The sequence below is a fragment of the Ranitomeya variabilis genome, chromosome 2 (assembly GCF_051348905.1).
Source record: "Ranitomeya variabilis isolate aRanVar5 chromosome 2, aRanVar5.hap1, whole genome shotgun sequence".
Lineage (NCBI taxonomy): Eukaryota > Metazoa > Chordata > Amphibia > Anura > Dendrobatidae > Ranitomeya > Ranitomeya variabilis.
Window position 1 is genome coordinate 551739407 of NC_135233.1, and position 13700 is coordinate 551753106.

The window sequence follows — 13700 nt, forward strand, 5'->3', positions numbered from 1 at the left end:
ATTGGAGACAATGATTGATGAGGGCTTGAAAATTGGCCTAATAGATGTGAAATTGGCTAGATTCTTAAAGGTCGAACACCCGGTGGTTCCCGTACTGTACACCCTTCCAAAGATCCATAAGGATCTATGGAGACCTCCTCGTCACCCGATTGTATCGGGCAGGAGGTCTCTATGTAGTAAAGTGGCCATCTTTTTGGATCGTCTTTTGAGGGGTTTCGCTGTTTCTGCTCCCTCCTATGTGAGGGATACAAGTGACTTCATTAAATCCCTTGAAGATAAACATGTGGTTGAATCCACGTGGTTAGTTTCCTTTGATGTGACATCCCTGTACACCTCCATTGAACATGCCAGGGGATTGTCTGCGGTCAGTGTGATGCTTGCTGGCTCCAACATGGCTCCGGACTGTGCACGGTTCGTCCTGGCGCTGCTGGAGTTCATCCTGGGGAGGAATTTTTTTCTCTTCGGGGATGATTATTTCCTGCAGCGCCGCGGGACAGCCATGGGGTCTAATGTGGCCCCCACTTATGCTAATATCTATATGGCTGTCCTGGAGGATGAGTACGTGTACAGTTCCTGCTTTTGGAGTCATGTCAGGGGCTGGCGGCATTACATCGATTACATTTTCCTGGTATCCTGGTATGGGATGGTGACAGGGATGAGCTTGAACTTTTTTTTCACCATTTGAACAATATTTATCCTGGTCTCGGATTTACTATGGATTGTCCTCAAGATAGGATGCAATTTCTTGATACTTGTGTTTATAAGGCTGGGGGGTCTTTGCATATGGATCTTTTTGTTAAAGAAACGGACAGAAACAATCTCTTACATTTTTCTAGCGAGCACCCACGTAGGATGGTAGAGTCCTTGCCATGGAGCCAATTGTTGAGGGTGAGAAGGATTGTTTCATGTGAAACCCTTATTGATGATAGATTGGATGAGATGTGTCGAAAATTTTTGTTAAGGGGTTATTCTAAGGTCGACCCGGAGAAATTCAAAAGGCAGGCCCTGGTTGAGAGACGTGATGACCTTCTGGCCCCTAGAAAAATGGTTGAGTCAAGCAAAAGAATACCATTTGTAACGACATATAATGGTATGAGCACAAGGGTTTCGGACATTATACGAAGACTTTGGCCTTTGTTGAGTTAGGGTCATACCAATGTTGTTGACTTTCAAACGCCTCCATTATTCTCGTATAGGAGGAATAAGAACTTAAGAGATGAATTGGTTACATCTGATATTGGTAGTTCCAAGAAAGATCTACAAACCACATTGAGCCATCCGAGACTTGGTAACTTTCCGTGTCTGGGATGTGTGTGCTGCAACAATATGATTAAGGGAGCCTTTTTCTGTCATCTTTACACCGGTAAAAGATATGAGATATGGAGACGGTATACATGTAGAAGCAGTTTTGTGGTATATGTCCTGACCTGTCCTTGTGGCCTCTTCTATGTGGGAGAGACCACAATGGAGGTCAAAGCAAGGATCAGCAAGCATAAAAGTACAATTAGGACTCAATTATTGGAACTTTCATGAAATGGGTCATTCGGTTAACCAATTGAGGTATAGAGTCATAGATGATGTACCGGTTATGCGACGGGGTGGAGATCGTATTGCCCTTCGGAAGAAAAAGGAACTTACCGTATATACTCGAGTAAAAGCCGACCCGAGTATAAGCCGACCCCCCTAATTTTGCCACAAAAAACTGGGAAAACTTATTGACTCGAGTATAAGCCTAGGGTGGAAAATGCAGCAGCTACCGGTGAATTTCAAAAATAAAAATAGATGCTCCATACCGTTCATTATGGCCCCATAGATGCTCCATATAAAGCTGTGCCACATATATAATGCTCTGCACCGTTCATTATGGCCCCATAGATGCTCCACATAAAGCTGTGCCATATATAATGCTCTGCACCTTTAATTATGGTCCCATAAATGCTCCACATAAAGCTGTGCCATATATAATGCTCTGCACCGGTCATTATGGTCCCATAGATGCTCCACATAAAGCTGGGTCATATATAATGCTCTGCACCGGTCATTATGGTCCCATAGATGCTCCAAATAAAGCTGTGCCATATATAATGCTCTGCACCGTTCATTATGGTCCCATAGATGCTCCACATAAAGCTGTGCCATATATAATGCTCTACACCGTTCATTATAGCCCCATAGATGCTCCATAGAAAGCTGTGCCATATATAATGCTCTACACCGTTCATTATAGCCCCATAGATGCTCCATAGAAAGCTGTGCGATATATAATGCTCTGCACCGTTCAGTATGGCCCCATAGATGCTCCACAGAAAGCTGTGCCATATATAATGCTCTGCACCGTTCATTATGGCCCCATAGATGCTCCATATAAATCTGTGCGATATAAAATGCTGCTGCTGCTGCAATAAAAAAAAAATGACATACTTACCTCTCTTGCTGCCCGCAGCTCCTCAGCGTCCTGTCTTGGCGTCTCTCCGCACTGACTGTTCAGGCAAAGGGCGGCGCGCACACAAGTACGTCATCGTGCCCTCTGACCTGAACAGTCAGAGCAAGAGGATGCGGAAGACAGAGTGCTGCCCGGCATGTGGAACGCGGAAAGATGAATATGACATACTTACCTGCTCCCGTCGTCCCTGGCTCCTTATCCAGCTGGTCACCGGGTGCCGCAGCCTCTTCCTCTGTCAGCGGTCACCGTTACCGTCATTAGAGGAATGAATAAGCGGCTCCACCCCTATGGGAGTGGAGTCCATATTCATAACTTTAATGAGCGGTCCCACGTGACCGCTGAACAGGGGAAGAGCTGTGGCACCGAAGACCGTGGGACGGGCAGGGGGAGCGACAGGAGCGCTGGGACTAGGTGAGTATGCGACAGTCCTCTCTCCCCCTCACCCGCCGACCCCACCGCCGATCATGACTCGAGTATAAGCCGAGAGGGGCAATTTCAGCCCCCAAATTTGGGCTGAAAATCTCGGCTTATACTCGAGTATATACGGTAGATGGATATTTGAGCTTGACACCCTTCACCCTAAGGGAATGAACATTGAATACCAACAGAGCTGCTGTCTTTAGCATCCGTTAGTGTTTTGTGGTATCCTATTGGTATAGTGTTTTTAACTGTGTTATATACTTTTTCTTTTTTGTTTAGGTGATTTTAGGAGTCATATTTTTATATGAGTAGTTGTATATACACTTTACAATGTTTGTGTAAATGATCGTTAGTCTATATGATATCAGCTGATTAGGCAATTTTTGAGGAATTGTATGCAACAGATGTTTTTTGTCCTATATATAGTGTTGGGATAATTCTTGTTATAGGGTATCCTTCTTTTGAATAATTGTTGCCCCTTTTTCTGAAAAACTGTTGCCTTTATGTCTGATAGAAGGTTATTTATAGCGATGTCTTAGCTACATATAGTGTACCCCCTTGGTCTTAGTCCTTAATCTATGCTCTTTTAAATAGGAAAAGCTTTTTAGGTCATGTATAATATAAGATTATGCGTAACATGATAAGTGTCCGGTCATTTTAGCTATGATGTATTTATATACATATGTTCATATTTATTATTGATATGCTGGTGACGTTTGGATATATTTTCTATCTTTTACTTTTGGGGTAATGAATATACAACAACTAGATGAGTATTCAATGAATGGCTATTTGAGACATGCGCACTGCCGTCTCTGCATGTTTGATTGTGCGGGCGCTGGATGATGACTTGGAGCCTGCGCATTGCCGCTCTGGATTTGGACCTCTACGGATGCCACCTAAACTTTGGTCATGCGCAGTGGAGACGATCTTCAGGATGACACACGAGCGCACTGGACCTGCGCAGCAATGCGCGCTATGTGTTGGAGTGATGCGGTCACATGATATGAGACTTGGGAATACGATTGGACTGCGGCTGCTATGGATACGTTTGGGGGGTTGGCTATTGCCTTGGTTACGGTGAATGCTGTACTTGTATTGGAGGAACGTCTTTTGTTTACAATTCCATGGTGGGGAGTTTTTTATACTGCCGTATGCTGGATTTTGGACATTAGAGCGATCAGGGTTAGTAGACCTCTGTTAGATTAGTCACTGTCATGATTATTTTATTTGTAATGTGTTTTTTATATGTATATATGTGTATATGTTTTTTTCTAAGTACTGTGCTGTATCCCTATTGGTGTTTTGTTAAGTAGGGGGTGGTGCTATAGGTATATAAAATGGAGGACAGTTTGTGAGGGAGAGAATAACATGGAGGACAGTCTGTGAGGGTAGAACAACATGGAGGACAATGTGTAAGGGAGCGAATAAAAAATTTCCCCGTTTCTAAGATTATCATATGGTAAAATAAATGGTGTCTTAGAAAACTATAAGTCATCCTGTAGAAAAAAAGCTGTCATACAGCGATAGCTGATTAATAAAGTTTTGACTCTTAAAATAAAGACAGGAGAAAAATAATAGCAGTGTGTCCAATGGGTTAAAACATAAATGTAAGCACCAATGTTTATATGAATACTAGATGGTGGCCCGATTCTAACGCATTGGGTAACTACTATATAATCGTCTAATTCTGTCTGTCTGTAATCGAAATCCTGCGTCGCTGATTGGTCGCGCCCGGCCGGCCTCAACCAATCAGCATTCATAAATAAACTACATATATATACTAGAACTAGAATAACATGAAGGACAGTCTGTGAGGCAGAGAATAACATGGAGGACAGTCTGTGAGGGAGAGAATAACATGGAGAACAGTCTGTGAGGGAGAGAATAACATGGAGGACAGTGTGTGAGGGAGAGAATAACATGGAGGACAGTCTGTGAGGGAGAGAATAACATGGAGGACAGTCTGTGAGGGAGAAAATAACATGGAGGACAGTCTGTGAGGGAGAGAATAACATGGAGGACAGTCTGAAGGAGAGAATAACATGGAGGACAGTGTGTGAGGGAGAGAATAGCATGGAGGACAGTCTGTGAGGGTAGAACAACATGGAGGACAGTGTGTAATGGGAGAGAAAAACATGGAGAACAGTCTGTGAGAGAGAGAATAACTTGGAGGACAATCTGTGAGGGAGAGAATAACATAGAGGACAGTCTGTGAGGGAGAGAATAACATGAAGGACAGTCTGTGAGGGAGAGAATAACATGGAGGACAGTCTGTGAGGGAGAGAATAACATGGAGGACAGTGTGTGATGAAGAGAATAACATGGAGAACAGTCTATGAGGGAGAGAATAACATGAAGGACAGTCAGTAAGGGAGAGAATAACATGGAGGACAGTCTGTGAGGGAGAAAATAACATGGAGGACAGTCTGTGAGGGAGAAAATAACATGGAGGACAGTCCGTGAGGGAGAGAATAACATGGAGGACAGTCTGTGAGGGAAAGAATAACATGGAGGACAGTCTGTGAGGGAGAGAATAACATGAAGGACAGTCTGTGAGGGAGAGAATAACATGGAGGACAGTCTGTGAGGGAGAGAATAACGGAGGACAGGTGTGATGGAGAGAATAACATGAAGGACAGTCTGTGAGGGAGAGAATAACATGGAGGACAGACTTTGAGGGAGAGAATAACATGGAGGACAGTCTGTGAGGGAGAAAATAACATGGAGGACAGTCTGTGAGGGAGAGAATAACATGGAGGATAGTCTGTGAGGGAGAGAATAACATGGAGGACAGTCTGTGAGGGAGAGAATAACATGGAGGACAGTGTGTGAGGGAGAGAATAACATGGAGGACAGTCTGTGAGTGTATAACAACATGGAGGACAGTGTGTAAGGGAGAGAATAAAAATTTTCACCGTTTTTACGTTTATCATATGGTAAAATAAATGGTGTCTTTGAAAACTATAAGTCTTCCTGTAGAAAACAAGCTGTCATACAGCGATAGATAACTAATAAAGTTTTGACTCTTAAAATAAAGACAGGAGAAAAACAATGGCAGTGTGTCCAATGTGTTAAAACATAAATATAAGCATCAATGTTTATATGAATACTAGATGGTTTCCCGATTCTAACGCATCGGGTATCTACTATATAATCGTCTAATTCTGTCTGTCTGTAATGGAAATCCCGCATTGCTGATTGGTCTCGCCAGCTGCTTGCAACCAATCAGTGACAGGCCTAGTCCGGCCGCGAACTGGCACGGGATTTGAACCACGCTTCGCTGATTGGTTGTGCCCAGCCGGCCGCAACCAATCAGCGACAGGCGCAGTCCGGCCGCAAATTGGCACGGATTTGAACCACACTTCGCTGAATGGTCGCGCCAGGCCAGCCGCGAACAACCAGCGATATTGGCTCGGGATTTAAACCCCACTGCGCTGATTGGTCGCGCCTGGCCGGCCACGACCAATGAGTGATATTGGCGCAGGATTTAAACACCGCTTCACTGATAATGTATATATTTTAACCGGAAAATCCTGTGTATTCATTGCATTATTATTAAATCTTCATAAATAATCTACATACATATTCTATAATACCCGATGCGTTAGAATCGGGCCACCATCTAGTACATATATAATGGTCAAACATGCAAATACAATACTGGTAGGACAAAAGGTAAAAGCTGAACATATAGTCAGTTACTAGTTAGACGAAAGACCTGGCTTGCGGGGAAGGGGCTGCCACATGGGAGGCTTGTGGTCCCCTCTGTGTGTGACTTGTCCTCACACAATGTGTTGTCGCGACCTCCCAGAGAAAAAGCCATAGGGAATGCTGCACACAAGCATTTAACCCTCTGGGTCCCACTCCTCCTGTCCTCTGGGTTGTACCTAAATCCCCTCCTCTAGAGGCTTGGAGATCAATCTCCCAAAACCTAGAAAAGATCATAACTCCTTTCTGGGCGGTCCTAGAGCAGCGTTTCTGACACCATCAGATTTGACCGGGCTACTCATAGAGACTAAACACAATCTTGCTACCTAGCTGCTAGTGACTGTTCTATGTATCTCCCTTCCCGTGAGTGTTATAATGACTCAAGACCCAGACAGGCGCTTACTCTTGTCTAGGGTTCTCGGAAATATATACAATGTACAGCTAGGATGTATAGTATTTCCATAACTCCTTTATGAAATCCTAGATATCTTTTTTGTGGAAAAAAAATATATATTATTTTCACGACTCTGCATTATAAACTTCTGTGAAGCACTTGGGCATTCAAAGTTCTCACCACACATCTAGATAAGTTCCTTGGGGGGTCTAGTTTCCAAAATGGGGTCACTTGTTGGGGGTTTCTACTGTTTAGGTACATCAGGGGCTCTGCAAACGCAACATAACGTCCGCAGACCATTCTTTCAAAGTCTGCATTCCAAAACGTCGCTCCTTCCCTTACGAGCTCTGCCATGTGCCCAAACAGTGGTTTACCCCCACATATGGGGTATCTGCCTACTCAGCATAAATTGCACAATAAATTTTGGGGTCCAATTTCTCCTGTTACCCTTGTGAAAGTAAAAATTTTGGGGTGAAAAGATCATTTTTGTGGAAAAAATATGACTTTTTTATTTTCATGGCTCTACATTATAAACTTCTGTGAAGCAGTTGGGGGTTCATAGTGCTCACCACACATCTAGATAAGCTCTTTGGGGGGTCTAGTTTCCAAAACGGTGTCACTTGTGGGGGGTTTCTACTGTTTAGGTACATCAGAAGCTCTGCAAATGCAACATGATGCCTGCAGACCATCCCATCAAAGTGTGCATTCCAAGTGGCGCTCCTTCCCTTCCGAGCCCCGATGGGTGCCCAAACAGTGCTCCCCCCCACATATGGGGTATCAGCGTACTCAGGACAAACTGGACAACAGATTTTGGGCAAAAAAAAGGAGAAGCCAGCACTGCTTATGGTCAGGACACAATACATAAGGTGCACATGCACATACTAAATTCTATCTGTATTTCAAATATGAGACATTTAGCAAACAATTGATCAATTCTTTGAGCTACCCCGCCACTTCATGGCATTCTCATAATGGGGCAGTCCTACTCTACATATTATATTTACATTGTGCCATTACGGCCTCCTAAATGTATTAAGAGTGAGAAAAAAAAAGGAAAGACCACATTAAATAACATTACTATAACATGCAAGCTGTACCTGGAGCATTTCAGAATCACTCCCTTGGTGCCGGGAAAGGCAAGCACAGGTAAAAGCCGATCAGGTCCTGTGCGGACATTTCAGATCTGGCTTTCACACTGCCAAACCAGCACCAAAGTTAAAGGGTGAGACAGGCTGAGACACAGGTGCACAATTAACTAGAGCCTGAGGCAGGGCAGGGCTGCTGTGTGTGTGAGCAGCAGCCTATCAATGACAATGAACACAGAAAGAAAGGCGTACCTAACCCAGCGTGGGTCCAATGTCTCCTGTTACCCTTGAGAAAATAAAAAATTGCAGGCTAAAAAATCATTTTTGAGGAAAAAAAAAGGATTTTTTATTTTCACGGCTCTACGTTCCAAGCTCTGCGGTGCGCCCAAACAGTGGTTTGTGGTTTACCCCCACATATGTGGTATTGACATACTCAGGAGAAACTGCACAACAACTTTTGTGGTGGTCTAATTTCTCCTGTTACCCTTGTCAAAATTAAAATTTTGGGGCAAAATGATCCTTTTTTTTATAGAAAAAATGCGATTTTTTATTTTCACGGCTCTACGTTATAAACTTCCGTGAAGCACCTGGGGGTTTAAAGTGCTCATCACACATCTAGATAAGTTCCTTAAGGGGTCTAGTTTCCAAAATGGTGTCAGTTATGGGGGGTTTCCACTGTTTAAGCACATCTGGGACTTGCCAAACGCGACATGGCGTCCGATCCCAATTCCAGCCAATTCTGCATTGAAAAAGTCAAACGGCGCTCCTTCTCTTCCAAGCTCTGCGGTGCGCCCAAACAGTGGTTTACCCCCACATATGGGGTATCGGCATATTCAGGAGAAATTGCACAACAAAATTTCTGTTTTTACACTTGTGAAAATAAAAAAAATGGTTCTGAAGTAAAATGTTTGCAAAAAAAAGTTAAATGTTCATTTTTTCCTACCACATTGTTTCAGTTCCTGTGAAGCACGTAAAGGGTTAATAAACTTCTTGAATGTGGTTTTGAGCACCTTGAGGGGTGCAGTTTTTAGAATGGTGTCACACTTGGTTATTTTCTATCATATAGACCCCTCAAAATGACTTCAAATGTGATGTGGTCCCTAAAAAAAAATGGTGTTGTAAAAATGAGAAATTGCTGGTCAACTATTAGCCCTTATAACTCCCTAACAAAAAAAAAAAAATTGTTTCCAAAATTGTGCTGATGTAAAGTAGACATGTGGGAAATCTTATTTATTAACTATTTTTGTGACATATCTCTCTGATTTAAGGGAATAAAAATATAAAGTTTGAAAATTGCTAAATTTTAAAAATTTTCGCCATATTTCCGTTTTTTTTATAAATAGTCGCAAGTAATATCGAAGAAATGTTACCACTAACATGAAGTACAATATGTCACGAAAAAACAGTCTCAGAATCAGCAGGATCTGTTAAAGCATTCCAGAGTTATAACCTCATAAAGTGACAGTGGTCAGAATTGTAAAAATTGGCTCGGTCATTAAGTACCAAATTGGCTCTGTCACTAAGGGGTTAAAGTTTGCAGCAAGCCACCTGGGAGACACATCAAACATGTGGAAGAAGGTGCTCTGGTCAGATGAAACCAAAATAAAACTTTTTGGCAACAATGCCAAACAACATGCTTGTCGTAAAGGCAACACAGCTCATCACCCTGAACCTACCATCCCCACTGTCAAACATGGTGGTGGCAGCATAATGGTTTGGGCCTGCCTTTCTTCAGCAGGGTAAGGGAAGATGGTTAAAATTGATGGGAAGATGGATGGAGCCAAACACAGGACAATTCTTGAAGAAAACCCGTTGGAGTCTGCAAAAGACCTGAGACTGGGACGGAGATTTGTCTTCCAAAAAGACAATGATCCCAAAATATAAAGCAAAATCTACAATGGAATGGTTCACAAATAAACGTATTCAGGTGTTAGAATGGCCAAGTCAAAGTCCAGACCTCAATCCAAGAATCTGAGAATCTGTAGAAAGAGCTGAAAACTGCTGTTCACAAACGATCTCCATCAAACCTCACTGAGTTCAAGCTGTTTGTCAAGGAAGAATGGGCAAGAATTTCAGTCTCTCGATGTACAAAACTGATGGAGACATACCCCGAGTGACTTGCGGCTGTAATCGCAGCAAAAGGTGGCGCAACAAAGTATTAAGTTAAAGGGGCCGAATAATATTGCACGCCCCACTTTTCAGTTTTTGAATTTCCACAAAAATTTAAAATAATCAATAAATTTCGTTCAACATCACAATTGTGTTCCACTTGTTGCTGATTCTTCACCAAAAATTAACATTTGGTATCTTTATGTATAAAGCATGATATGTGGGAAAAGGTTGAAAAGTTCCAGGGGGCCGAATACTTTCGCAAGGCACTGTATTCATCCTGCGTTTCTTACTATCATCCTCTTTTTATGCACTCCAGGCCCTATCTTACTTTTCAACAGGAAAATAGAATTAGTTCTTACCGGTAATTCGGTTTCTAGGAACCTTCCACGACAGCAGTATCGGAGGATGTCTCCCCGCCCTAATAGGGGACAGGAAACAAAGAGGTTAAATACCCCTCCCCTTCCTGCAACCACCAGTGTTTTTTCTGGACACAGTAGCATGTATAGTTACCACTTAAGTGCAGGAATCATAAAATTAATAAATCAGATAGGGAGGGAAATTAGTGCTGTCGTGGAAGGTTCCTAGAAACCGAATTAATTCTATTTTCTCCAGTCACCTTCCACGACAGCAGTATCGGAGTGATACCAACCGCTAATTTCTTTAGGGAGGGACAACCGCCTGCAGAACACGTCTGCCAAACGATAGATCCCTGTTGAAGTTGAGCCTATAGTGCCTGGTGAATGTATGGATTGACGACCAGGTGGCGGCTCTGCATATCGGCTCTGCTGATGCGCTTCCCCTTTCTGCCCAGGAAGTTGAGACTGAGCGGCTAGAGTGGGCTTTCAGTGAAGCTGGAGGTGTGAGCTTCTGAGAAGAGTATGCTAGGCTAATGGCCTGCTTAATCCAATTAGCGATTGTGCTTTTGGCTGCCTTCTTGCCCTTGTTACGTCCTGACCACTGAATGAACAGGTTTTGATCCAACCTCCAATCTTCTGTTTGTTGGAGGTAGAACAGGACCACCCTGCGGACGTCCAGGGTGTGAAAGACCTCTTCTTTTGGATTAGAGGGATTTGGACAGAAAGAAGGTAATATGATGTCCTGATTTCTGTGAAAGTTTGAAGCTACCTTAGGTGTAAAGGATGGGTCTAATTTGAGGATTATACTATCCGTAGTTATGGTCAGGAATGGTTCCTGGATTGATAAGGCCTGTAACTCTCCTATACGCCTGGCAGTAGTGATAGCTACCAGGAAGACTGTTTTCAGGGTTAAGATCTTTAAGCTAGATGCTGAAAGGGGTTCAAAGGGGTCCCCGGTCAGACCTTTTAGCACCAGGTTTAAGTCCCAAGGGGGGTATGGACCTGGAGTCTCGGACGAATTCTGGTTGCCGAAGATATGAATCGTTTGACCCATCGATGATTTGCTAGATCCCGGTCAAAGAAAGAACCAAGAGCTGACACCTGAACTTTTAGGGTACTAGGTGAAAGCCCCAGCTCTAAGCCTTTCTGTAGAAATTGAAGAATCTGTGCAATATTTGGCTTAAAGGGATCCGGTCTGTTCGGGGCACACCATGATGAAATTTTTTTCCATATTAACCAGGCTGTCAGCTTTAGTTTATGTAGGTCTGGATGGGTCAGGGGACCCTGTTGAAGAAGGTCGCGTCTCTGTGGAAGCAGAATCGGGCCTTCTAGACACATGCTTGTCAGTGTGCTGAACTAGCTTCTTCCTGGCCACAATGGGGCTACCAGAATCATTGCAACTTGATCCGTCCGGATCTTCTGCAATGTTCTGGGTAGCAATGGTATTGGCGGAAAGGCATATGCCAGGGTAAACTCCCAGGGGTGGGAGAAAGCGTCCAGTCCTAGTGCCTCGTTTAAGGGGGTCAGGGAGAAGAAGGTGTTTGATTTTGTGTTCTGAATGTTGGCAAACAGGTCCACATCGGGAGTTCCCCACCTCTGGACTAGGGTTAGGAATACATCCTGGTTTAGAGACCACTCCCCTGGATGGAAGTCCCTCCTGCTGAGATAATCCGCCTGGGAATTGTCTAATCCCCTTATATGTACTGCAGAGATTGACATAAGGTGATTTTCTGCCCAGGAAAAAATCCTTCCAGCAGTTAACTTTAGGCTCGAGTGTCCTGTGCCTCCTTGGTGTCGGAGATAGGCCACGGTGGTCATATTGTCGGACATCAGCCAAACATGGTGACCTTGGATGATGACAGATGCGGCTTTTAGCACCTCCTCCACTGCTTTCAGTTCCCTCAGATTTGAGGAACTGTGTCTTACATCTGGGGCCCACAACCCCCTGGAAGTGGAAGCCTTCTATCACGGCGCCCCAACCTCTCTGACTTGCGTCTGTTGTGAGTACTCTGAGAGGAATCTGATCCCAGCTGACTCCTCGGTGCAGATCTTGGGAGTTCAGCCACCATGACAGAGAGGATCTCACACGAGAGGGAAGGGGAATCTTCCTGGTTAAGGCCATCTGATGTCCTCTTGAGTATGCCAGGATGTGTGATTGAAGTATTCTCGTATGGGCCTGGGCCCAGGAGACTGCTTGAATGCAAGATGTCAATGAACCCAGGATTGACATAGAGTCTCTTAGAGTCGGGGTTTTTTGATTTCTGAACCTGGAGATCCTGCGGACAAGATCAGTCTGACGGTCCTTGGGTAGAAAGGACATTCTCTTCTCCGAATCCAGAAGGATTCCTAGGAATTTCTTCCGTGGAGAAGGCTGGAGGTCTGATTTCTCCAGATTCGGGATCCACCCGAGCGATCCTAGGATGTCGAGGACCCTTGTCACATCCTGATTGAGACGTGAAGCGGATGGGGCGATGATAAGAAAATCGTCCAGGTATGGAATGATACAGACCCCCTGTTGACAAATAAAGATTACCGCTTCTGTCATGATCTTGGAGAAGACTCGTGGAGCAGACGAGTCTCCGAACGGAAGGACATTGAACTGATAATGGCTGATCCGTCTGTTTTGGGAAATCGCGAACCTGAGGAATCTTCTGTGGTCTGGGTGTATCGGCACATGATAGTATGCGTCCCTCAGGTCCAGCGTCGTCATCACCCAGTCCTGACCGATCAGCGGGATTGCTGATCTGATCGATTCCATTTTGAACCTTCGGTATTTTATTACCTGATTTAGAGGTTTCAGATTTATAATGATACGGTGTTTCCCGGAGGGTTTTTTCACCAAAAAGAGGTGGGAATAGTGACCTTCTCCTATTTCCCGATGTGGTACATGGGAAATCACCTTCGCTCGAAGCAGGTTTAAGATATCCGGCATCAAAAATTCCCGAAGTCCTGGGGATTGTAGAGAAGTGATAGTCAGACGATGAGGAGGAGGGTTCTCGAACTCCAATCTTAGGCCTTCCCGTGTGGTACGCAGGACCCACTGATTTGTGGTGATCAACTGCCCCTGGGAGAGGAATCCCAAGAGTCGACCTCCGACCGGAGAGCAGTCATTGCTTTTCAGAGGTCTGAGTGGGTTGGGGGACCAGGATGTTTCTGGCTTTCCCTCCCTTGGGGTAACT

The 13700-nt window shown here is 44.2% G+C and overlaps 1 protein-coding gene across 1 annotated transcript in view; it reads right to left on the reverse strand.

Moving 5' to 3' along the window:
• Positions 1–13453, reverse strand: part of LOC143803876 (5-hydroxytryptamine receptor 3A-like) — a 70148-nt gene extending 56695 nt beyond the window's left edge. Inside the window, exons 1-2 of the mRNA XM_077281637.1 lie at positions 13304–13453; positions 12789–13033 (exon numbers count right to left, since the gene is read on the reverse strand). Coding sequence (XP_077137752.1) covers positions 12789–13033; positions 13304–13453 — 395 coding nt within the window. The remainder of the gene's footprint in view (positions 1–12788; positions 13034–13303) is intronic.
• Positions 13454–13700: the final 247 nt, after the last annotated feature.